At 42.9% G+C, this 22,257-nt stretch overlaps 9 protein-coding genes across 9 annotated transcripts; 3 read left to right on the forward strand and 6 right to left on the reverse strand.

Moving 5' to 3' along the window:
• Positions 1 to 1,527: 1,527 nt before the first annotated feature.
• Positions 1,528 to 3,055, forward strand: C922_00169 (hypothetical protein; the record flags this gene model as incomplete). The annotated part of the gene is made up of 4 exons (XM_008815786.1): positions 1,528 to 1,689; positions 1,879 to 2,497; positions 2,663 to 2,799; positions 2,993 to 3,055. 4 exons carry the CDS (start codon positions 1,528 to 1,530, stop codon positions 3,053 to 3,055), a joined length of 981 nt encoding a protein of 326 aa, XP_008814008.1.
• A 961-nt stretch (positions 3,056 to 4,016) lies between these two features.
• Positions 4,017 to 4,220, reverse strand: C922_00170 (30S ribosomal protein S28e; the record flags this gene model as incomplete). The annotated part of the gene is made up of 1 exon (XM_008815787.1): positions 4,017 to 4,220. One exon carries the CDS (start codon positions 4,218 to 4,220, stop codon positions 4,017 to 4,019), a length of 204 nt encoding a protein of 67 aa, XP_008814009.1.
• Positions 4,221 to 5,879: 1,659 nt separating this feature from the next.
• Positions 5,880 to 6,431, reverse strand: C922_00171 (hypothetical protein; the record flags this gene model as incomplete). Its single annotated transcript, XM_008815788.1, has 1 exon — positions 5,880 to 6,431. One exon carries the CDS (start codon positions 6,429 to 6,431, stop codon positions 5,880 to 5,882), a length of 552 nt encoding a protein of 183 aa, XP_008814010.1.
• A 1,144-nt stretch (positions 6,432 to 7,575) lies between these two features.
• C922_00172 (hypothetical protein) lies at positions 7,576 to 9,932 on the reverse strand (the record flags this gene model as incomplete). Its single annotated transcript, XM_008815789.1, has 3 exons — positions 7,576 to 9,403; positions 9,599 to 9,746; positions 9,878 to 9,932. 3 exons carry the CDS (start codon positions 9,930 to 9,932, stop codon positions 7,576 to 7,578), a joined length of 2,031 nt encoding a protein of 676 aa, XP_008814011.1.
• Positions 9,933 to 11,239: 1,307 nt separating this feature from the next.
• On the reverse strand, positions 11,240 to 12,816 carry C922_00173 (hypothetical protein; the record flags this gene model as incomplete). The annotated part of the gene is made up of 3 exons (XM_008815790.1): positions 11,240 to 11,345; positions 11,457 to 11,542; positions 11,776 to 12,816. The coding sequence occupies 3 exons, from the start codon at positions 12,814 to 12,816 to the stop codon at positions 11,240 to 11,242; spliced, it is 1,233 nt and encodes a 410-aa protein (XP_008814012.1).
• A 639-nt stretch (positions 12,817 to 13,455) lies between these two features.
• Positions 13,456 to 14,938, reverse strand: C922_00174 (hypothetical protein; the record flags this gene model as incomplete). The annotated part of the gene is made up of 5 exons (XM_008815791.1): positions 13,456 to 13,531; positions 13,690 to 13,963; positions 14,165 to 14,286; positions 14,430 to 14,626; positions 14,786 to 14,938. 5 exons carry the CDS (start codon positions 14,936 to 14,938, stop codon positions 13,456 to 13,458), a joined length of 822 nt encoding a protein of 273 aa, XP_008814013.1.
• Positions 14,939 to 15,722: 784 nt separating this feature from the next.
• On the forward strand, positions 15,723 to 17,480 carry C922_00175 (hypothetical protein; the record flags this gene model as incomplete). Its single annotated transcript, XM_008815792.1, has 1 exon — positions 15,723 to 17,480. One exon carries the CDS (start codon positions 15,723 to 15,725, stop codon positions 17,478 to 17,480), a length of 1,758 nt encoding a protein of 585 aa, XP_008814014.1.
• Positions 17,481 to 19,451: 1,971 nt separating this feature from the next.
• Positions 19,452 to 20,466, forward strand: C922_00176 (50S ribosomal protein L27e; the record flags this gene model as incomplete). The annotated part of the gene is made up of 4 exons (XM_008815793.1): positions 19,452 to 19,531; positions 19,629 to 19,868; positions 20,088 to 20,198; positions 20,388 to 20,466. The coding sequence occupies 4 exons, from the start codon at positions 19,452 to 19,454 to the stop codon at positions 20,464 to 20,466; spliced, it is 510 nt and encodes a 169-aa protein (XP_008814015.1).
• A 1,148-nt stretch (positions 20,467 to 21,614) lies between these two features.
• On the reverse strand, positions 21,615 to 22,070 carry C922_00177 (hypothetical protein; the record flags this gene model as incomplete). Its single annotated transcript, XM_008815794.1, has 1 exon — positions 21,615 to 22,070. The coding sequence occupies one exon, from the start codon at positions 22,068 to 22,070 to the stop codon at positions 21,615 to 21,617; it is 456 nt and encodes a 151-aa protein (XP_008814016.1).
• Positions 22,071 to 22,257: the final 187 nt, after the last annotated feature.

A 22,257-nucleotide genomic window follows, 5' to 3' on the forward strand; every position in this document is an offset into this window, starting at 1 on the left:
TTTTTAGCAAAGATATATTTAATAACTGGAACTGAAATGGTATAGCCCCTCCCGTTGCGCAAGATGTCACGTTGTGGGATGCGCGTCCAGGCTGACTCTCATGTATAGTGAGATGCTTAGACATGCGTGCAAGAATTTTTTGTCACGTGTGGACAAACGTGTAACATTGGTTTACATTCGTGTAACATTCCCTTTTGTTGGGAAATGTTCCAAATGGGGCATCTTCCTTATGAGAAATCTGTTTTGCTATAGGCGGCCGACACAGCTGCTTTCATGGCGGCGGGTCATTGCTTTCCTTGCGGTTGGTCACTTGGCAAGGAAAATTTTTAAAACCGAAGGGGAACAATGACGTGACATTCGCCTGAGAGGGGCTTCGAACCTGGAAGTGGCTTCCTACATGTGAGTATTCGTTAGTGGAATCGAAGCCTGCCCCCTCCCAAATGACACACGGGAGGATTCCACCAATTGGTACATGTGCGCATTCCCTCCAATAGTACAGGTGTACCTACTTCCTACACGCATGTACACCTTAGCAATTTTCCAAGCGACAGCGCAAAAGTGGGAAATATGACAAGGGAGATCCCCAAAGGGTTGCTCTCTCCTCCGTTCTACATTTGAAAGGGCCGATCAAATATTGCAACAAATTTCCCATAAAATGAAAAAAAAAAAAAAAAAAAAAGAGTTTCTCAATGTGAAACATTTCTCCCGCGTGGATAATTTTTTCTTTTACATGTTGACGTAACTTTACAATAACGAAAATGCCTCTTTTATGTGAATTTAATTTTTTTTACACTTTTACGGGTTCGCATGATGAATGGGAAGTGTGAAAAGGGGGGAGATAAAGCAGGCCACCTGAGGTGTCCCTGGGATCATGCCGCGTAAAAAAATGTTGTACAGCCCTGTGCGCCAGTGTACACGCGTGTAACACACTAGCGCAAATTGCCTTCACATTTACTCCACAATTTGGCAGTTGCTCCCCTAACGTTGCTATAATGTATATATTGGCGCGTTCGCCCTTGTATTGACACGTTTCCGTTTTTTTGTGCGCACAGCGGATGCGTACGTTGCGCGAGTTTTTACGATTTACGTTCGCATATGTGTACAGATGCATTTGTGTCTGTTTGTTCGTTTGTTCCTTTGTTTCTGCGCATGTGTACGTGTGTGTGTTTTTTTTTTTTTCCTATTCTCCACCTTTGGCAGCGAAGCATAGCATTCATTTGACGCACACTACAACTTCTTAGCCATCCTTGTCACTTTTCTGTTCGCGAAACCGTTTGACGAAAATTCTGTGAGAAGGGCAGATCTGCGTGGACGCCCTGCGACGGTGTAACAGAGGCTCGTTCGAATTGTTCTGCCTCTCCCGGTCACCGTTAAGCAGATCGCGCGCACGTGCATATGCACGCACATATATACATATATATATATATATATATATACATATAACCGCTCCAGTGTAGCTTTTTTACGCGCTAATTATGCCTCTTAACCTGCGCGAACAAATCGAGGCAATTTTTTTCGATCTTCACAATGAGGTGTTGCACTAAGAATGCAATAAAGGTAGGAAGCCCTAAGAAGGTAATCGTTGACCAGACAGAGGATGACACCCGGGATGAGGGGAATCCGTACGAAGACCTCCCCACGGTTACCCTCACGCTGAGCGACGGCTCAGTGTACACGGGTACTACGAAGGTATGAGCTGTGCGGATTTGCAATGGAAGTGTGAGAAGCCCAGGCCTCATCCCCCGTGGCTGCCCCTGGAGGAGAGCCAAACGGGCGTGCGCACAGGCATACACGTACAGGGGCACGCGCACGCATCGGCACAGGCATACGTGCATATCTGCTCGTGTGCTCCCCCTTCTCTTCCTCTCAACGCTGCAGAACAATCGCCTGCACGGACGGGGGCTACTGGAGTACGCAAATGGGGACCAATACGAGGGAGAATTTCTTGACGGCAAAAAGGAAGGAAAGGGAAAATGGAAAGACGCGGAAAATAATACATACGAAGGAGATTGGGTAAAAGATAAAAGACATGGACATGGAGTGTACAAAACAGCAGACGGATTTATCTTCGAAGGAGAGTTCGTAAATAATAAAAGGGAAGGAAAAGGAACCATTATCACTCCAGAGAAGACTAAATATGTTTGCTCATTCCAGGATGATGAGGAGGTAGGAGAAGTGGAATTTTTTTTTGCAAATGGTGATCATGCCCTTGGACATATTAAAGATGGTTATTTATCTCAAAATGGAAGGTATGAATTTAAAAATGGAGACATTTACGTGGGGAATTTCGAGAAAGGATTGTTTCACGGCGAAGGGTACTACAAATGGAACAACAACCCGAATTACGCTATTTACGAGGGGAACTATTCTGGAGGGAAGAAACACGGGAAGGGTAGGCTCATCAATAAGGACGGACGCATACTCTGTGGTATATTTAAAGATAACAATATGGACGGCGAGTTTTTAGAGATTAGTCCCCAGGGGAATCAAACAAAAGGTACGTATGGGAGCGGCATGGTCTAGGGATGGGGTCCTCGTTCAATCATCCGACTTCCCCTCGGAAGAGGTCATAACTGATATTTTTTTTTTTTTTTTTTTTTTAAACTCACCTCCATTCACATGCACACATACATATATATACACCCACCCCCACCCACTGCAGTCCTCTTCGACAAAGGCGTTTTTGTCAAAATTGTGGAAAAGAATGAAGAAACCCTAAACGTGAAAGAATTCCTCAAAGACTCCATCATTCACACAACTATCTTTTCCGACCCGAATACATACAAGAAGTTATATGAGGTAGGTGTTCCCACGCGGCAGGGCGGAGCTTCGTCCGGTGGCTTCCTAGGGGTGATCCTTCTTTTTTCGGAACCACCCTTTCGCAACTGTGATTGGGTAAATAAATAAATACGTATGGGGAAATGCTTCCACCTTACACACCTCTGCGGAAGAATTCGAAACAATGCTTCCCGTCCGCCTTTCCCCTTTGCAGATCACGGGAAAGAAGAAGCCCCCCGGTCGCCTTAACTTAAAATGGACGCAGCCCAAAAGTTGAGAAGAGACCGTGGTGGAGTTGTGCCGTATGCGCGGCAAAGAGAAGGTACATCCGTCAGTTTGTACTCGCGTCGAGGTTCGTTCTTCTCCGCGGTTTGGACTACTCGTTTGTTGGATTACTCCTTTGTGGGACTACTCATCTGTGCGATTACACACGTCTGCATTTTCCCTAAACCCTGAACCTTAAGAGGAGAACTGTCCTATTCTTTCGCCTTGCCCGTCGTGCCCATTTCAACTCACTGAAACGGCTTGCCACTAATTGGTACTTTGAAGGAGTGGACGCGTCAACGCGGCGCAGTGCCCCGTGAGGGGATACATACGTATATATGTGTAAAGCTTTCTTTTTTATTTCTTTCGGTTTGAAAAGGTGTTTTTTCGCGTGGTTCCCCTGTTGAGGCGGTGTAGGAAAAAAACGGGGGCGCAGGGATATACGTGCAGATATAGGTGCATATATAGGTGGATATATACGTGCACATATACGTGCAGATATACATCCGTGCGTTCACTTATGTATGACTGGCGATGCGTGCGAGGGTCTACACCCCCATGCCGCTGTTTAAAATGCTCCAGGAGAAGAAAAAGGAGGTGATGCATTCACGTAAACATATGATAAATGAAAAGGAGGGGAAAGGGATGCAGAGAAGGGTATATAAAATTAACGACTGGACCTAAGTTCATTCTGCGCATATATATACATGTGGTGTGGCTTCATCCTTTTATCAGTTTTACAATTTGGAGGGGGGGGTATATATGCTTTTTCCGCTCTTTACAACACAGCGATGATGCGTGCCGGATGGTTAGGCATGCTGCAATTAAGGCCATAAATAGAATCATTTCTGCCCTCCTCACGTAGATCATACTGACATTGGTCCTTCTCCCTTCCATGGTCCGGATTTCTTCCTCCCCTCCGTTCGCAAAACACATAACACCCCTTCCTTCCTCCTCTTCTCAGCGTCGAATGATCATCGTAATCTTCTTGCTTCTCTTTCCGTTTCGAGTAAGGCTAAAATATCTCCTTCTCTCACTGGGCCCTTAACATTTCTGATCAGAAATCTTCCTGACAATTCGGTATCACCCATAAATTGGGCCCTGACTTGTATGACTCCTCCTCTGCTTCCAGTTCTTCCCAAAACTTTTTCAACTTTGGCTAGCTTGGACTTTTCCATTTTGGTAAAAAGGGTAAGAAAAAAAAGCGGCCGTTTGTTAAGAGGATCGGTTAAAAGGAAATAAATAGATAATTAAGTAAATAAATATGTGAATAATTTTAAGGAAATAATTAAGCAAATAATTAAGTAATCAGGTAAATAATTTTACATAAATAAATCGCTTGCTGGGCAGTTGCGAGGGATGCAATTTTTACGAGGGGGATTTGTATACGTTATAATTCGTTACAATATTTGTATTGTATTTTTTTTAATTCTTTAGGGCTATTTTTTTTTTGACGAAAGGAAAAATTGCCCCCTTTTGACGAAATTTTTTTTTTTCTCATATTATATTTTTACATGTCGTGCATTGTTAAATATTTTTGCAAAAACGGGTAAAACGTTTTTCTTCTTTTTTTATCCTTTTGTAAAATTGTACGTACAGAAAAAAGAAACCGCGCCATATATCTTGTATAATTACGTACAAATGGTACCGGGTTTGGTATTTTTAAAATGCCCCTTTGGTGAAGAAATAAAAAATATCGTTTTTTCGCACCAGTTAAAATTAAATGGTGATTTTATAAATATTTCAAATGTAGGAATATTTTTTCGATCAATTTACTAACAATTCGATGCTTTGGGAAACACCGCGGTGGTGCGCAGTTGAAACGGAAAAAAAACAAAAAAACAGCAAACAAACAAACAACAGAGAAAAACTTTGTTGACCCAACGCGAACTGCATAAATTTAACCGCACAAGTTGAGGAGTCCGTTTCTTTTTGTTGTTTTTTTTTCCCCTTTTTTATGTCATTCTATATGGTTCAATTTATGTGCTCTTCTCTTTGCTGAACTTTTTTATGCTCCCATTTTTGTGACGTTTAGTAGGGGGGAGGGGAAAAGAAGGTGCCGCAAAAATCTTACGGTCACGAAGATGCTTTACTTAGCGCTGCTAACAAAGTACCGCCTTCCAGCTGTGTATGGCAACACCTGTCATTTTTGTCACGCCAAATATGAAAAGAAGTGAACTCGATGAGGTCAAAAAATGAGCGTCCTTTTGTATTAAATGTAAAGTTTCAGCCGCTTAAATGGTGAACATTTTTGCCATTCGTTTTTTCCCTTCCCCTTTTTTGTGGTTTTTAAAAAAAAGACGGATGTTGTTTCTCTCGTGACACCACCCAGGCGTAACACAGCGCAGGATATAATAACAATTCGTTGCCATGTCGGAAAAGGAAAAAAATGAAGAAATACCAGGGAGAGTGGTATACATATATATACATGCAATTGTACGTTGTTCGCCATTTTTAAGTTTTTTTTTTTTTTCCCATTTGTCAAGCAAAGGAGACAATAGTTCCATGGGGGAATTTCTCCCCAAGCGAGGCTGCACTGGCATGATGCCCCATTTTACTCCTTCTAAAAAATATCTTAACCAAACGGTGTGTACGAAAAATGGAAGTTGGGTTTACAAACAGATGGGATTAAAAAGAAAAAAAGGGAAACATAAATATGGCCATGTCCAAAGGACACGGAAAGTTCCGAATGATAAACACCATTATAAAACATATACAGATATTTTATAACATGCCATAGGGACATCACAAAAAAAAAAAAAAAAATTTCTCATAAACTTCGCTTTTTTTCCGCAAGTTCATCCCGCTTCGAACCTCCTCCATCCCATTCTGTCGGGTCAATTGCCAAGGAGCTCATAGTCATCGCGATTGTTCTGATGCCTCTGTATGTGCTTTACAATTTTGGACCCATCCGCCCACTTAATATGGTCTTCTAAATTTCTGTTAATATGAAAAGCTGGATTGTTAATTACGTTATTTCCCACCCGTACATTTCCGTGCTGAATGTACGTAATGGCTAGCTGTATGGTCTGAACGAATTTTTGCCTGAACAAAATTACAGCTAATCTCCTTCTACAGAAAGCGGAGACCGAGATTTTCTCACACTCAGCTAAACTGGATTTGCAATTTATTACCCCCATGTCGTACAGCTTGTCCAGAAGCTCACTTGTCATTTTGATCCGAAATTCATCATTGTCTGGTAATAATCTCAATTTGGAAACTAACTTGGTTATATAGCCACATATTTTATTGTACTTTGTGTAGTCCTCTCTGTTTTGAATTACGTACTTCCTCAGAACTTTGACCTCGCGCACATTTCGGGTCCTCTTCCAGTCGTAGAGGTTCACCTTTTTGAGCAGCTTCTGCTCATGGTATTTCAGTTTACGCATTTTGTACTCAGCGTGTTGGGGGGGGATAGCGGTTTGTTTGTTTTTTTCTTCCCTTGTTTTGTCTCCTTTTATGGCTGCGTCTTTTTCTTCCACTGGAAGTTGTTTGTCACAACTGGCAAGCGACAAGAAGGTGGAGAGACTCAGTCAAGGGGGGTGAGGGAGGTGACTCTCTCAAATGGATATCCTTCTCGAGGTCACCGCGATTCGTTTTTACCCTAAGGGGTATAGCAACATTCGTGATGTATGCAAAACAGTTTGGAAAAATTGGCCGCTATTCCCTCAAAGTAGTCTTCTTTCCCCTGCATGTAATAACTCTCATCTTGCCACAAAATTACAACTCGCTTCTTAACAGGTCATATAATATATGCCTATATAACTCAGCCCCTCTCACAAAAGGGTTAAAATTACCACATCAATATGCGCCGAAAGGCAGTATAGTGACGTCGTACGCGCTTCTATACCTTCAATAATAAACTCTGATGAGGGTATAAGCATCGTGGTGGAAAAGAAATTCGAGTTTGCAGAACGGCCCCCTGCTGCTCAATGAATGGGCATAATAATAGGCGATTCTTCAATTTTGAAGTGGCCTCTTTCATATGTTGAGAAAGAAGTATATATATAATATTATACCGTTCTCCGCTGCACTCTTCATTCCCCAATGGCTGTACGCCGCTTCCGTGTAAGACGACTTAGCTTGTTCGCAGCTGAACCGTTCTGTTAAACCCGTTTAATTATAGTATACACTGTTAATTAAAAAGTGCTACATTAGCGTAAACCAAAAAAAGAAGAAAAAAAATTGCTACTCAAACAGACCGATGGGATGCAAAATCGGTCCCTTTTCATTTGCAGAAGAAACAAAAAAAAAAAAAAAAAAGAAAAAAAGCGAAGCGAAACTCATATCTATCCGGGAAGGAAAGAAAAATTACATTTTCCGTACAAGAAAAGAAAATAAAAAAATAAATAACTTACAATTAGCATAAGCTAACTGTCACATAATGGAAGTGCCACTTTTGCACGAGATATATACTTATTATCCCTGCATGCATCCCCAAATGGAAGAAAAGCATTGGCCTTAACAATGCTGGCACGCTTGCTCCCCGTTGCTGCGTTGGAGGCAATTTAATTTTTCCATCCTTAGCGGCACCTACGTCATTTTATGCGTCTTCTTGACCTGCGTGCGGTTTCCCATTTGGCCGAATGGTGGAGTCGTTATGGGAAAATTGGGCCGCTTCCCTTCCCGTTGGTCAAAATTCACTGGGGGTAGAAGGGGCTGCTCCTGGTACAGCGCAGCTTCGTCTAGATTGTCCAGAAAGTTCTCAAATTCTTTGGAAAATATGATCTGTGGGTTTACGCTTTCGAAAATGTTAGCCTCGGCCATATGATCGGGATTGTTTTTTCCCTCCACGGAGGTGTAACTCTTTGCAACGTTGTGGAGGTATTTGTCCAATTGGTTACCTTGGTTCTGATTCCCCACCGTGTAAGCTTGGCCAAGTTGTGCCCTTTTGGTCTCTGCGTGGCAGTTTGAGTGATCCGTGGTGGGCACTACGGTGGTGCCCTGTTGTGTGGTTTTGTGAATCAGGTCATCTGTGCGGCGGGGATTAGCATTTCTTGCGCGGTAGTCGGGTTTGGGGAGAGGCTCATAAGGGACGGGGGGGTGTCGCGCCTCATAAGGAACGGCGTGGTGTTGCGTCTCATGTTGAATTGGGCCATGTCGCCGCTGATGATGAATGATCCCCTGTTGGAGATCCACTTCTCTCGCGTAGTAGTCCTGCGCAGACTTCTTCAGAAAGGCGTCCAAGTCTCTCCTGGAAGAGTCCCTCTCGCCGCTGCCACTTTTCTTGTTTTTGGAAAAATCCAAATTTATCGACACACCGGAGGTGGTAGTTAAAGTATTCCCATACAGCTGGTACGAATTGTCATATGTTCTTTGCAGTTTATTTGACTGCGAAAGGTATGGAGAGAAATTGTTCCCTTCAAATTGGTGTTTACAGATTCGATTCAGTTTGGCATAAAATTCGGAGTCATCCTGATTATCGCTTTGTTCCTTTCTTATTCTTTTGCTATTCTGAGGTGGGAGAAGATCGTCGTAGAGATTTTTCCCCCCTTCATCACATTCGGAAAACCTCAGCAATTTTATCTCTGCCCTTTTTAATAACTCAAAAGTACTCAAAAAATTGCAGACGTAAAAAAAAGGGTCATTCTTTACGGCTATGTTTAATTTGTATATATTGTCCCTTAGGAGAACCCCTTGGGGGTAATTAAATACCCCTTTGTAGAGCCTCACTTTGACTATTTTTTTGAGAGCATTTTGATTTAACACATAACCGTGTACGTTGAGCCAGTAATCCTGGTAGTTGAAATTTTGTTCCTCCACTTTTGCATCGGAAGTGTCCAGAACATCTAAAATGGTAGCTCTCATGGAGCATCGAGGTAGGCAATACACGAACATATTTTCGCACATCTGCTCTTCCACCAGGGGAAGAACTTTATACATACTTAACATAACCTTTAAGTGCATTTGCACGAAATGTATGCAATCTCTTTTTGGGCTAGCTACCCTGTAATTGGTATTTAAAATGTGAAACTTAAAGCCTATGCAGTTAAAATATTTACTGGAATTATTTCCACAAAACTTGGACTCAATGATGGTATCCATATTGTCCCATATGTGAACCCACTTGCCACATTCTACATACTTACATACGAGAGTAAATTGGATGATGTATGAGAGGAGTGCTTTATCTATCTCATTCCCGTTTGTATCTTTGTTCCCTTCATCGGTTAAACATATGGAATAGTTTTTTCTTAACTCCTCCTTGAGCGTGCGCAGTATTGTCGTGGTCTCCTTGTCGTTCCTGTAGCAGAGGATGATTCTGTCCGATACGCACGTGCCCATGATGTGGTTTTCGCTCCGCATGATGATGAACCTCGTTATCTGCACGCTGTTCCGGATCGGCGTCCCCAACTCGTCCCTGCGGGGGGGAGGCGATGCCGTGGCATCGGTGTGGGAGCGGTGTCGCAGCGCTATGGAAGCGGTATGGCAGCGGTATCGCAGCGGTATCGCAGCGGTATCGCAGCGGTGTGGCAAAATCGCAAAACCCAAGTTGTCCCAGAAACGGGATTGCCCCATGGCACAACCCCCCTTACACACCCTCTCTCCAAATTACCTGATCTCAAATAGATACCTAGAAAGGATTAAATTCTCAAATTTAAATTCCATGTATATGATAAAATCATTATTGTCATTGTTGCCACATTGTTGCTTTTTCGCCTTTTTATTTTCTTCATTTTGTTTTGCCTCTCTCCTTATGGACGCTGCAGTATCGGGGGAGGGGGGGAGAAATAAAAAGGGGAATTTTCAAATTGTCCACTTGTTGATAGGGACAATTATGTCTTGTCCAGGCAGGGGGGCAAAAAGGTATATACTGATTCGCTAGCCGACGTACCTGATAGGAGCAGCTTCTGGTACTCTTCGGATTTGTTTTTCAATTGATCTTTCATTTTTTCACTCGCGTAGTCATATTTAAGTGAATGGACGGGATGGAACAGCGGCGAGGTAAAGCGTAGGCTTAAAGCGGCGGAGTAAATCGGTGGGCCTATACGAGCGAAGAAAAAAACTCTCAGCAGCACAACTCCTTCGTTAAAAAAAGCATTTTAACAGTGTGTAGAACAAATGGCGACACTTTTTTGGAGTTTCACTCAAGTCGGCTGATTTGTTTCGTTTTGTTTTATTTTTTTTTTTTCCCCTCTTGTCCCCAAAATTGAGTACACAGGATAAGGTTCCAAAAAAGGAACTATTTTAAATGTTCACAAAAAAGGGAAAATAAATTTGGGACGGGGAAATGGCGTTACTGTGTGGACGCCTCCAATGTGCATACCATTTGGAAAAAAAAGAAAAAAAAAAAAAAAAAAAAGTGAATAAACGAACGGATTGGCGAAAATCCCATTTTGGCACTTTTTATAAACCCCTTTTTTTTTTTCTTCACATGTCATGTACACATTTCCGTGTGCACGTTTAGCATTTGCGAAGTAGGTGTTTTCCTTTTTCTTTCTCTACTTTTCCGTTCTGCATTTCTGTCATTTCTGTCATTTTCGCCAATTTGGTCAATTTGGTCAATTTATTGTGAAACGCTCAAAGCCGCGACAAGGGAGTGTCCCTGACTGACCGTGCGGGTGGGCACAGAAGGTGGGGTATGGCAACGCATACAGAGTCCTACTGCAAGTAACAAAATAGTTCTTTTTTCGTTATTTTGATTTTCCCTGTGCATCGCCACATTTACGGCGTTACGCAAAATTGAGAAGAGTCATATCAGTCAGGGGTTGTAAGAAGTAACACAAATGCGTTCCGTTCATGTTGTATTCCCTTGCAAAAAAAAAAAAAAAAAAAAAAGATAGAAAAATTGAGTACACGGAATATGCAGATAAGTGAATTACCAAACGGGCGCGCTTCTCTTCTGAAGGAATAAGCAATGGGCATAGATGACACCTCTCATCCGTTTCACAAAAAAAAGACAATTTTTAGGAGACCTTCTGGGGGCGTGCGCCAGAAATGGGAGAGACCAACAAGTGGGAGACAACACATGGGAGAGCATATCTGCTCACAGAATACTACATCGGGCAGTCCTCGCACTTCACTTACTTGAGGGTAAACTGAAAGCGCAGCAGGCCGTTTTCCTGGAAATCCATTCTGAGGTGGGAACTTATTTCTTCCGAGGTGGAAAGGGGGGCGGAGTGTCACGTGTGTGCGGGTTTGGGATGGTGAGAGGTGATAATGTTAGCAGGGAATTTTCTTATTCACATTTTCTTTTTCAGTTTTGTTTCATTTTTTTTTTCAGTTCTGTTTCATTTCTTTTCTTTTTCGCGTTACTGAGAGCCTGGTTAATTTTGGCTAAGTCTCTTATCCGGTACTTGAATCTGCGAAAGGGGGTCAGGTCAACATATGGGTGGGAAGTTGCCTATCTAGGTGTCTACACGTGAGTAATTACACGGGACATATTTCTGCGCACTCTCCTTCCATCGGCATACATTTGACTTTTTGAGCTCTTAAAATGTTGGAAGTTCTCCTTGGGCATGAGCTGCACGGACCGTTGGTAATTCTTATTTTTCGTTTCCTGCGGAGTAAGAAAGTGGGGTAAGTTAACACAGGGTAGCATGTGCATAGGTGTGTGATTTAGGGGATAAAGGCCACCTTCCGGTGTGCAGTGGGCCGATGGAGGGAGGACCAGCTTCACAGGCTAGCTTTAACTTGAAAAAGGCTAGTAACAAGCGTGACTTCGCTATTTTCGTCTTCCCAACGAACGTCCCTTCAGCGCATGGACTTTCCCCCCCCCCCTCAGCATTATACCATTTTAAGCACCGTGGTGCTATCGTTGGCATATTCCGTTATATAAAAAGTAATGTACTCATCGGTGCTCTTAATTAAATAGTCGAGGTAAAAGGAAAAAGTGGTGGAGAGGATGGAAAAGAAATTATAATCATTTTGTAGAAAGGTGTATTTTTCTAACTTGCTCATCTCATGGTAGTAGTCTACAATGATTCTGACGAAGGTCTCAGACGTGTCCCCATCTTCATCAGTGAGGTGCAAAATCAACTGGCGATTAGCGTAATCAAATTTGATGTTTAAAAGAATAGGGTCCAAAAATTCCACAGCTCTGAGTAATTCGTACTGACATACGAGAAATTCCATTTTGTTGTTTCTATCCTCGTCATCGATTTTTTCATATACCTTTTTTCGAATAAAATACTCGTCCTCATTTGGATGTTCTGTTTTATTACTCTCCGTAGGTTTAACCTTTAGTGGAGACACGGCCTTCAGTTTGATCAAAGCGTTACACTCCATGTTTATCGCATGGGTAGTGTACAAATTATCTGAATTTACGCTGTTCGTATCATCTTCGTGGCTCTGGTTGTCTTCCTCGCTATACGTGTGTTCATCTTCCCTTTTGCAACGTTTTTTCATCCTCGGGGTCTGGCATCTGCTGCATGAACCTTCGGAGAAGCCACTTGAATGAGGACACCCACATGGGCCATTCTTCTGTCCTATGGAGCTGTCACTTCCTCTTCTCCGACCCTTCTCCGGGTACCTATCCGCATCCTTCTCCCCATGGCCACCCCCCTGATCGAAAATGTTGTAGCTCGTAAAGCAGTCCGAATCGAGGAACATAAAACAATATATCTGTTTGCACTTAGACCAGCTCCGTAACATTAACCCGTCACCAAGGAGATTAAAGAGAATACAATTTTCCACTTCCCCTTGGCTGCCTGTACTTCTCCTCACAAGCGAGTTACTTTTGCTGTCATCTACGCTCAGAAGAGCCAAGGCACTTTTGAAGAAATTTACGTTCTTTACGGAGAAGTGGTAATTCGTCTGGGTATCCCCCTTCATTGTGCGGGCATCCCTTTCGAGGGAGTAGCTTGGAGGGCGCCCCCTTTGGACGTGTCAAATAAGAGTAAAAATAAAATTATTTCCCACTTGGGGGGGGGGCTCAGAAGGGTGCGTAGGTGTCCGCCCCAGGCCCTACGCAACAGATAAGGAAAGGGAGAGAGTTTTTTTCACACACGTGGGTGGAGCGGTGAAGTTGGCAAAAAAAAAAAAAACAAAAACGTTGTCGTTGAAATTGACGCTGACGTGTGAGAAGGCGCAAATGAAGATGCCACGCTGCCTACGTGATAGAGTGTAAACTAAAAAAAATAAATAAATTTCCGTGCATATATGCGATGTTTTTTCTTTTATTTCCCCCTGTGCTTTGTTCTCCATGTTTGCTCGTTGCATGGCGTAGCAGCATGGGGCTTCAACAAATCACAGTGCAGGCATAGTAAATAAGGAGTTCGTAGTGCGGCTAAGGATAAGGCCAAGGCTGAGGCTGCTTCTTTTTCTTCACAAGGGACACACCCATGGGGAACAAAGTAGAAGGTTCGAAATTGAAGAAAGTGGGAAGCCAAATGGCAAAGGAAGGACAGACTGCCCACGTGACCGAGTCAACCAGTTAACCGTTTCGCACTCCATTTTCTCTGCCAACCGAACTTAGTCAAAAGAAAGAGACTCGATCTTCTTCATCAAGTCTTCATTCTCATGATACCACTTCTTCTTCTCCATCGTTCTGCAAAAAAAAAAAAAAAAAAGGGGAGGAAGTTAATTTGTACACAACGTTGAGCAAATTATTATATCGTCGTAGCGAAGCACCGTGTGGTGAAGCGGTCCTCCGATGGGAACGCATATCGAACGACATCATTATAGACTAATTTTCCTTCTCCTCACTTTCTGTAATAATGTTGCAATATATGTAGGGGGAATTTGTACAAATCGTAAAAGCTTCTAGGCAGCATCACATTCATGTATTTTGAATTTTCCAACAACAACTCAACAATCTTTTTCTTCTCCTTGCCGTTCAGCAAATTTGTGTAGTATTTGCTGACGTATTTTTTTTTTTTTAAATTTTTCACTTCCTCCTTTTTGAGGCCTTTGTAATTTTCTTCGAAATAGTATTCGAAGCCCACGAACCGGGGTAGCTTCACGGATAGGAAGTTGGTGACTGGACAGGGGAAACGGGTAAAATAAGGATGGTGCGGTGTTTAATAGGGGTAATTATACACACAAATGGAGGGATACTCATCCAACTGCCTGTGTTGTCTGCTCCAAGGATTTGATATTCCCCTTGGGTGACACGCAAGAGAGAGTGGATATTCTTTCTCCTACTGCACGCGACCTCGCTTCGTCACCCGGCGTCACTTACACTCGTTGTTCTTCAAGCTGATGGAGCTGTTTAGGAAAATATCCAATTTGCATCCGTACTGCTTTATTTCGAATTGCTCCCTGCTGTCCTTGTCCACGTGGGGCGATCTCAGGAAGGTGAATCTGTGGAGAGGGGAGGGGGACTACTGAGCTGAGCGATACATGTGGTGGCAAATTTGTGTCTGTTTGTCGGCAATTCGACACAAAGGGGAGCAGGGAAAGATGGCGAGATGGCGGAGACAATGTTGCGCCCCTATTCGAATCACCTCTTCTTTATGGTCTTCTGCGGAATCGGGCCAGCAATGATAAACTGCGGGAATTGGCTGATTTTCTCCTTCACATTTAAGACAGCCTTCTGCAGGTGGTCCGAAAAATACGAATTCAGAATGATTCGCAGGTGGTAGTTTTCCTTCCACTTGTTTAAAATGTCCAGGTCTTTTATATGTGTGTTGACTTTCTCTAGCTTGGGATGGGTAAAGAGATAAAAAAGGAATAAATGTGTTGCAGAGGTCAGAGCGCTGGTAGGAAAAAGAAACGTGTTGAAGATCTCACAACGGTGGTGATACCCCTCGGAGGGCTCAGAACACACCGGCCGCTACTTCGCTACTTCCAATTGCATTACATTATTGTAAACTCGAGAGTTCTTCGTTAAGTTATTTTTCTTCGGGACTGTCCTCAAGAAGGCTGCCATTCCTTTGGGGGCTACCCTCAAGGAGGTGCTTCTCCCGTAGGAACAGTGTAATATTAGAAGGAGGATCCAAAAGAGTACGTTCATTTTTCTGTGTTCATTTTGGGTTCCTCTTCTTTGCTCTCCATGTGTGATCAGGTGGATCCTTCAGCGGAGTGATAAACCCTACGTCTCTAAAATCGTACGCAGCTACTAGCCAGGCAGGAGGAGTGTACTACATTGGGGCTTCGTCTCCCCCATTTGGCTTCCTTCCCAGTTGGACTCCCGGTAAAAGGAGCGAACGGGTAGTTAAAGATAGTGTAACAAAAGAAGGAAGGCACACATTATTAGTGGTTTCTGCTCCCCCTATGGGTTGTTCTCACTGGTAATTTTTTGTGGCGCGCTGCTGACTGGTGTGATTGCGCAGGGGGAAGGGGCACTCCATTCACACCTCTTCTGGCACATGATTTGCTCCTTTTTGGCAATGCCTTCTTCTCCCTCTTTTGGCACATTATTGGCTCCTTTTTGGCGGCGCTTTCTCCCTTTTTTGGCACTTTTTTTTCTTGCCAAATTTGCCCTTTTTCCTGTGCGTGGACATCCCCGTGCTGCTTGGCGCGAGTGGGCAAAATGGAACTTCTCAGAGAAAAGGAAGACTCAGGAAGAGAAACTCCTTTGAGTTCGTCTCCCCCTTGGGACCTTTAGCGTGTAGCTATCAACGGGTTGGTTTTTACTTCATTTTATTTTTATTTTTTATTTTTTTGTTTGTTTGTTTTTTTTTTTTTTTGTGTCCCGGCATAGCAGCTCGACCAACCACACATAAGGAGCTCTCCTTCCCAACACAGTTTCACCTGCACCAACTGAGTTCCCTTTACTCTGCTTTACCCCCTTTTTTATGGATGAAAGAAACGTCCGGTCACTGAGTTTACCCATTCCGCACTTTCCAATCGAGCTTCTCTTCGAGAAAGACGAGTACGATTTTTACAAAATTAAGCAGAGGGAGAGGGAAGGAAGCCGTCCGGACAGTAAGGCGGTGGAAGATGTGCTGAGGGAAGGTGTGACAAGCTCTCTCGCGAGCGATCATGGAAGCGAAGCGGAAAGTGAAAATGAGAGGCTCTTTATGAGCTACCTCAAAAATATTGCAAAAAGGGACACATCCACCCCCCCCAACAAGGGTGCCGGAAAAAGTTGTAACCGTAACAACTATAGCAATGGCCGCCAAACCGGCGTTGAGAAGGGGGGGGGAATACAATGTAAGAAGCAATCCTGCGCAGAGGAACCAGGGGGACAATCCTCCTCCCAGCTGGCATCACTAAATAGTAGAGCCCATGACGATGAGGAAATGATAGGAAGGCAACCGTGTCACATTTTTGAAAAGAATCCTGATTTACCCATAAGTAAGGAGCTCCGACGGGAGTGGATTTATCACACACCCCCGGGGGCCTTCGTCCCAAGGAAAGTTCGACTGAAGGATTTTCAGGAAGAATGCGACAGGGTGAAGAGGCGACTACGTGGGGGAAGAGGCCAGGTACACCCCACTGGAGATCCCCCCCAAGTCGCTTACCCCGGCGACGCCATCTCCAATGAAAGCAACGTCGCATCGTATGACCCCCTGATAGAGGCACTACAATCAGGAGTCCGATGTCCCAACGTGGGAGAAATAATCAACCACATAGTAAACTACAACTGCCAGAACTGGCAACAGAAGGTCGATCTGGAGGCACTAAGAAAAGAAGCAGATAATTCGAAAAAGGACAGAGTACTAAATAGAACCAAATGCTTCCTGGAGTGGTTACCACGAATGGAAAAAAATTCATTTAGCAAATATCAGATAATAGCCAAACTGAAAAGGAAGACTCTGTCTAAAACGTTCAGACTTGTTTGCGATTTTAACAATTCATTACTGAAAGGGGTGTATATAAATCAGAATTTAATTAATACGCTTTATGCGGATCAGGCAAAGCGTGACCTCCTTGGATCTCCTTCTTCCCTCCAGAGTTTAAGTTCAAACGAAACGTTCGTAATTTCTGTCTCCTTTTACCACCCGATAAGGGGTATCAAAATAGCTGAGTATGAAATGCTGTCATGGCAAACCTTGGCCGACTTAACAGACGTCTTCTTCTGTTTCGATTCTTCAAATTATGGTCTGCCCCAATTTGATGGATCCGTGTACTACATTGATGGGGTGCTCTACCCCGATTTGAGATCGCCAAACGCGCTGGATTACTCAGCATGCATATTAGACTTTTACCGGAAAAAAAAAGAAAACAATTTTATTCGGCCCCCGTATAAGATACAGCAAGATAAGGCTGTCATGGGCCAAATGGAAATCCCCCTCTACCAAAAGTGTTGCTTCTTACATCAAGGGAATTGTGAGCATCGAATTATTTTTAACAACATTCGAGAGTATAATAGCTTGCGCGATAGGGAGTTTTCCAAATACCCCCTTAGGACCTTCAAACCGAATATCGCAAAGAAGTTTTGCCTCTGCTGTCATAAGAACATCGCACAGAAGATCGTCCTAGATTGTTATCTCTTCAAGGAAAACCCTTCCTATGTCTGCAACTGTTGCTTTGATTTGTTTCTCCTCGATCGGCACGGTAATCCCGTGGACGCCATTATGAAGCATTTCGACTACATCGACGAGGTGTGATCTGGAGAAGCGGCGAGGGGAGGAAGGGGTGGAGGCAACCCAGCAGCGTAACTCCCCCCTCTGTGCGTACGTACATATTGCCTATGAATGTCCAACATGTGGAGGCACTACCATTGGACGGAGAAAAAGGCCCCTTCTTTATCGTCTCCCCCGTCTTTTGCACACAAAATGGCCACTATGTATAATAGCACACCACTGTCAAGGAGTATTCCCATCTTGATGACATGGGAATTTTTCTTTTCTTTTTTTCCTTTTTTTTTTCAATTATTCCTTTCTAAATTAACCCAATTGTGACCCAGTGTTGAATTTTTTTTTCCTAACACGCGGGTGTCCTTTACAAGTTTGCCTGGTTTCGCATTTTTTACCAAATGGGGAAATTGCAGAAATGAGAAAGATTATCCCCCCAAGTGTGTTCCTTCTGCCCCCATTTTTTTCTCAATTCAAATGGGCAGAACGGAAGCGTCCCAATAATGGAACACTCTTACAGGGAAGTGTCTCCAGGCAGTTCGGCCACATGGTCAGTTTTACAATACTGCAAACTCGGTGTCGAGAAAAATTAAACAGTGGTTCGGTTCTTCCCTAATAGGGGATTTATAAACACCTACGCGTGAACAAATCCTTTGCCCTTCCTTACATCATGTAAAATAGCTCCAGTGAGATATGTGTTCCCATTGGATGTCTCTCCACCGGGTGACAAAAGTAGTGTATAACTGCCTTACAAAAGGCATTTGCTCCTCATGGGGGGCACTTTTTTCAACTTAAACTTTGACGAGATGATACGTTCAAAAGGTTTCTAACGTGACCATCCCCACAATTTGAGATTTTTTAAAAAAATGACTTTTTCGTTGTGACGGATGATTTAACGAAGCGCCATTATGTCATTCGGCGGAAAATATGCAAATTAATTTTTTTTTTTCCCGATAATTAAAATTTGGGGCTCCCCCTTCCCTGCGCGGAAAGAATATTGTACACTTTATTGTATGTACAATACGTATGCATCATCTTCATGTTGTATGCCACCGCTAGTTACTTTTTTTTTTTTCCCTGTTTAGCGCCTCCAAATGGGTTTATCCCCCCAACTCTACCTCAAACGTGCAGAGCGCCTTGGGCATACGGCACCCAAGCGACAGAGGAACTTCCTGCGGCTAATATCTTCATAAAAAATCTTCAGTCCTATTAATAAAAGCGAAACCACGTGGTACGTCCGCATACGAGGATTATTATGTCACTTCCCATTTTGTGGCGTTACATTTTTTTTTCGCATCTTGATCACGGAGAGTTGCCCCTTTTGCATTTAAACAGCCGCTCCGTTATTTTTCTATTCACTTTGTTTCGAAGCGGCTTGTTCCACGTTTTCTTTTCTTTTTTAACCTCATGAGGAAAAACATTTCGCAAATTTTTTTGAAACGACGTGAGCTTTGAAAATTAGATAAGGCTTAAACAACCGTTTGGCATCTTATATTCAAACTCGCTCTTTTAACATATCGCAAAAAAAACATTGCAAAAATAAAAGAAGAGTGTTTATAAGCCACTGGTTCATTTGCGCTTTCCTTTTTTGCGAAATTTTTCACACCCTTTTGGGTATATAATATTATACCCCCCCCCGAATTGTACAAAAATAGATACCACCAAAAGTAGTATAATACTACCCTGACCCTTCTGTTCAAAATGGGAAAATTGTAAGTTCTCTCCATGACATTTGTGAAGAGGGAGGAGATGTTAATTCCCCTAAAAAGGGACTACCTTTGTGGGAAGAAGAGGGAGAGGGGGCGGATAAGAGTAACCTACAGGGGAGATAAAGCTAACACTTTTGGGGGGCTCATTTTGGTGCCATATTGATGCCTCATTTGTGTTTTGCTTTGTTTTCAACTCCTCCCACTCCCATACCACTGCTCAGTTTGCAATTTTTACGTGGCTTAACGGGTGCATACCGAAAGAGCGCACTTTGCTTTCCGCATCTCTGCTTGCAGGATGATTGCAGTTTCCCTGCAGAGGGAGGAGAGCTTCTATTCTTTACATGCATATAAGCGAGGGAACGTTCCAGCCCCAATGTGAAGGAGCTGGTATAGGTGCTACCTGCCACAGCTGACACACCTGCGCACTTATGTCTTCTCTTCGTCACCCCCGATTTGCTTCACCCCTTTGCAGACTCAAGCCAGGAAAAGTTGTTATCCTGCTGAATGGACGTAGAGCGGGAAAGAAGGCCATAATTATAAACACGTATGAAAGCCAGACGAGGGAGAGACCCTACAGCTATTGCCTCGTCGCAGGAATAGAGAAGCACCCTTTGAAGGTAACCAAGAAAATGTCCAAGAGGAAAATTATGAAGAGATCAAAGGTTAAGGCATTTGTGAAGTACATTAACGTGAATCACATCCTCCCAACGAGGTAAGCACGAGTAGGAGCAGCACAGAAAGGATGCGTGTGTGCGTGTTGGAGCGGCGCAGAAAGGAAGCGTGTCTAAATACTGGAACGGCCATGTGCCAGTGGAGTCCGTCGCAACTGCTGCTATATATAAACCTGTCGCGATGGCTAGCAGTGCATGGTTCATGAGAAAAAACCCTCCTCATTTGACGCAACCGGACTTCTTCAACTGCGCCCCTGCAGATACCAAGCGGCCAACGACTTCGACATCAAAAGTTTAGCATCGGACGATGTTTTAAGATCCAAGAATAAAAAGAAGGAGGTTAAAAAATTGGGAAAAATGTTCAGAGATAAGTAAGTTTGCACGTTTTTCTCGCCCATTGTTGTGTGTCCACCAGCGGAGTCTTCCCCAATTTTGTTTAATCACGCATTGTGTGTGTGTGTTTTTTTTTTTTTTTTTTCCACTCCATCCCATTGGATGAAAGTACATACAATTTAAGAATGCACCCTTCACTGACTCTTCTTTTTTTCCCATCTGTGCAGATTCTTAGACCCAATTAACAAAAAAACCGGTGAAGTTTCCAAGGACATTTCATTTTTGCACAAGAAATTATACTTCTGAGTTTACATCTCTCATGTGAAATTCGCTTAATGATTTTTTTTTTTTTTTCGCATTATGCACGTCCTGCATTTTGTGCCATTATTTTTATTTCATGTGATAAAGAACAGACAAGGCGCTGCATTCGTAGTTAAGCATTGTAAGATACACAGATATGAAAAATAAGGAGTAAGTTATAAAGCTGCTCGGAGTGTTGAAAAGAAGGAAACTTATTTAAAATATGAAAAAAAAAGAAAAAGAAGAAAAAAAGGAGGCATAATTGACATTACGTACAAATAAGGGAGAGGGACTTTTACCCCCCCCCCCCCCCCTCCTTTTTTACTCGTTTTGTTTGTCTTCATTTTGGAGTACCTCCTCACAAGTGTATACATCCCTTCCGCACGCAGCCACTCCTTTACACCCTTCTATTTGTTCCTTTTATGCTACTTCTCCAAATTTACCATTGAAAGAGGTAATTAAAATGGTTAATATATAGGCGTGTGCGTACATTGGGGATATTATTTTAGGAATCAAGAAAAAATTAAAAAAAAAAAAAAAAATATACATATGTGTGGACTTTGGAGGAGTAAAAAAAGACGCTTCCATGGTTAAAAAAGGAGGAATAATATGGGTAAAAAAAAAGGGAATACTATGGATAAAAAAAAAGGGAATACTATGGATAATAAAAAAAATAAAATAAAGTTAACGAGAGAACACAGCGTCTATGTATATGTGAAGATCAAATTGCCAACTGCAGATAAGTTAAGAAAGTGAGGTGAGACTTCTATGTAAGCGTTGACTGAAACGTTAGGGAAAGTAAACATGGTTTAAAATGCGTCATTTGAAAAGGACTTCGAATTATGTAGAAGTTTGCATGTGAGCAAGTGCAAAGCGAAGGGAGGTTGGGGTGTACCCCTCACACGCGTTGTATACAGTAATACACACACGCGGGTACAGGACAGAAGGCGTGATGAGGTTTAGGGGCAGTCCCTGTGAGTCATATGCGAAAAGGACTTCCTTCGCTCATTTAATTAGTACACTCTGTTATTCTAGATGGTGCGTGTCATGCGTACCGGGGAATTCTCCCGTTCGGGATCTTTGTTTTGGTTTTTTTCCCTTTTTTCCTTTTTTTCCTTTTTTTTTCCCTTTCTTTTCCCTTATTCTCCCCTCGTTTAACCATTTAGGCAGTACTTTTCTATAAACTCGTAAAACATCCTTGCTTCCGCTGGGCTCTCCATGGCAAACGCAATGGCCTTAAGTGTACTTATTAATCGGATGCCTATAACCTTCGGAGACTTTAATAGATTCTTCTCTGACTCTAATAACGATTCGCAGCTGTTTCTGTGAAGTATACAGTTTATGTCATTGAATTTTATGACTCGAACTTTATTGTCCAGAGATAACTCAAAACATTTTTTCGTGAGAAAAATTTTAAAGTGGCACTGAATTTCATTACCATCTGGAAAGGCAACCTTAATGGAGTTTCCATCTTTGTACTTGTCGATCCAATTCTCCAGTGTCCAGTCGTCATAATCTCCGTATATTTCTCTGGGGTCATATTTATATATATCTATCATCGACTTGCTGCTTTGCAAGTCATTGCTAATGCAGCACAGCTTGTTTCCCATCTTGAGCGCCGGGGACGTGGAGAAGTAGCCAGGCGAATTAGTGAACGGAAAAAATGGTGGCGTCGCAAGGTGGAAAACTTCACCTAGTGTGCAACCCACCAGAAAAAAAGAAAAAACGAATCGAAGTGTTGTCGGCAAAATTGGGGCTGTAACTAACCAACCGCAGCTTCGGTTCGTGCGCGAGTAT

This window comes from Plasmodium inui, assembly GCF_000524495.1.
Source record: "Plasmodium inui San Antonio 1 unplaced genomic scaffold supercont1.1, whole genome shotgun sequence".
In the NCBI taxonomy this organism is placed as follows: Eukaryota; Apicomplexa; class Aconoidasida; order Haemosporida; family Plasmodiidae; genus Plasmodium; species Plasmodium inui.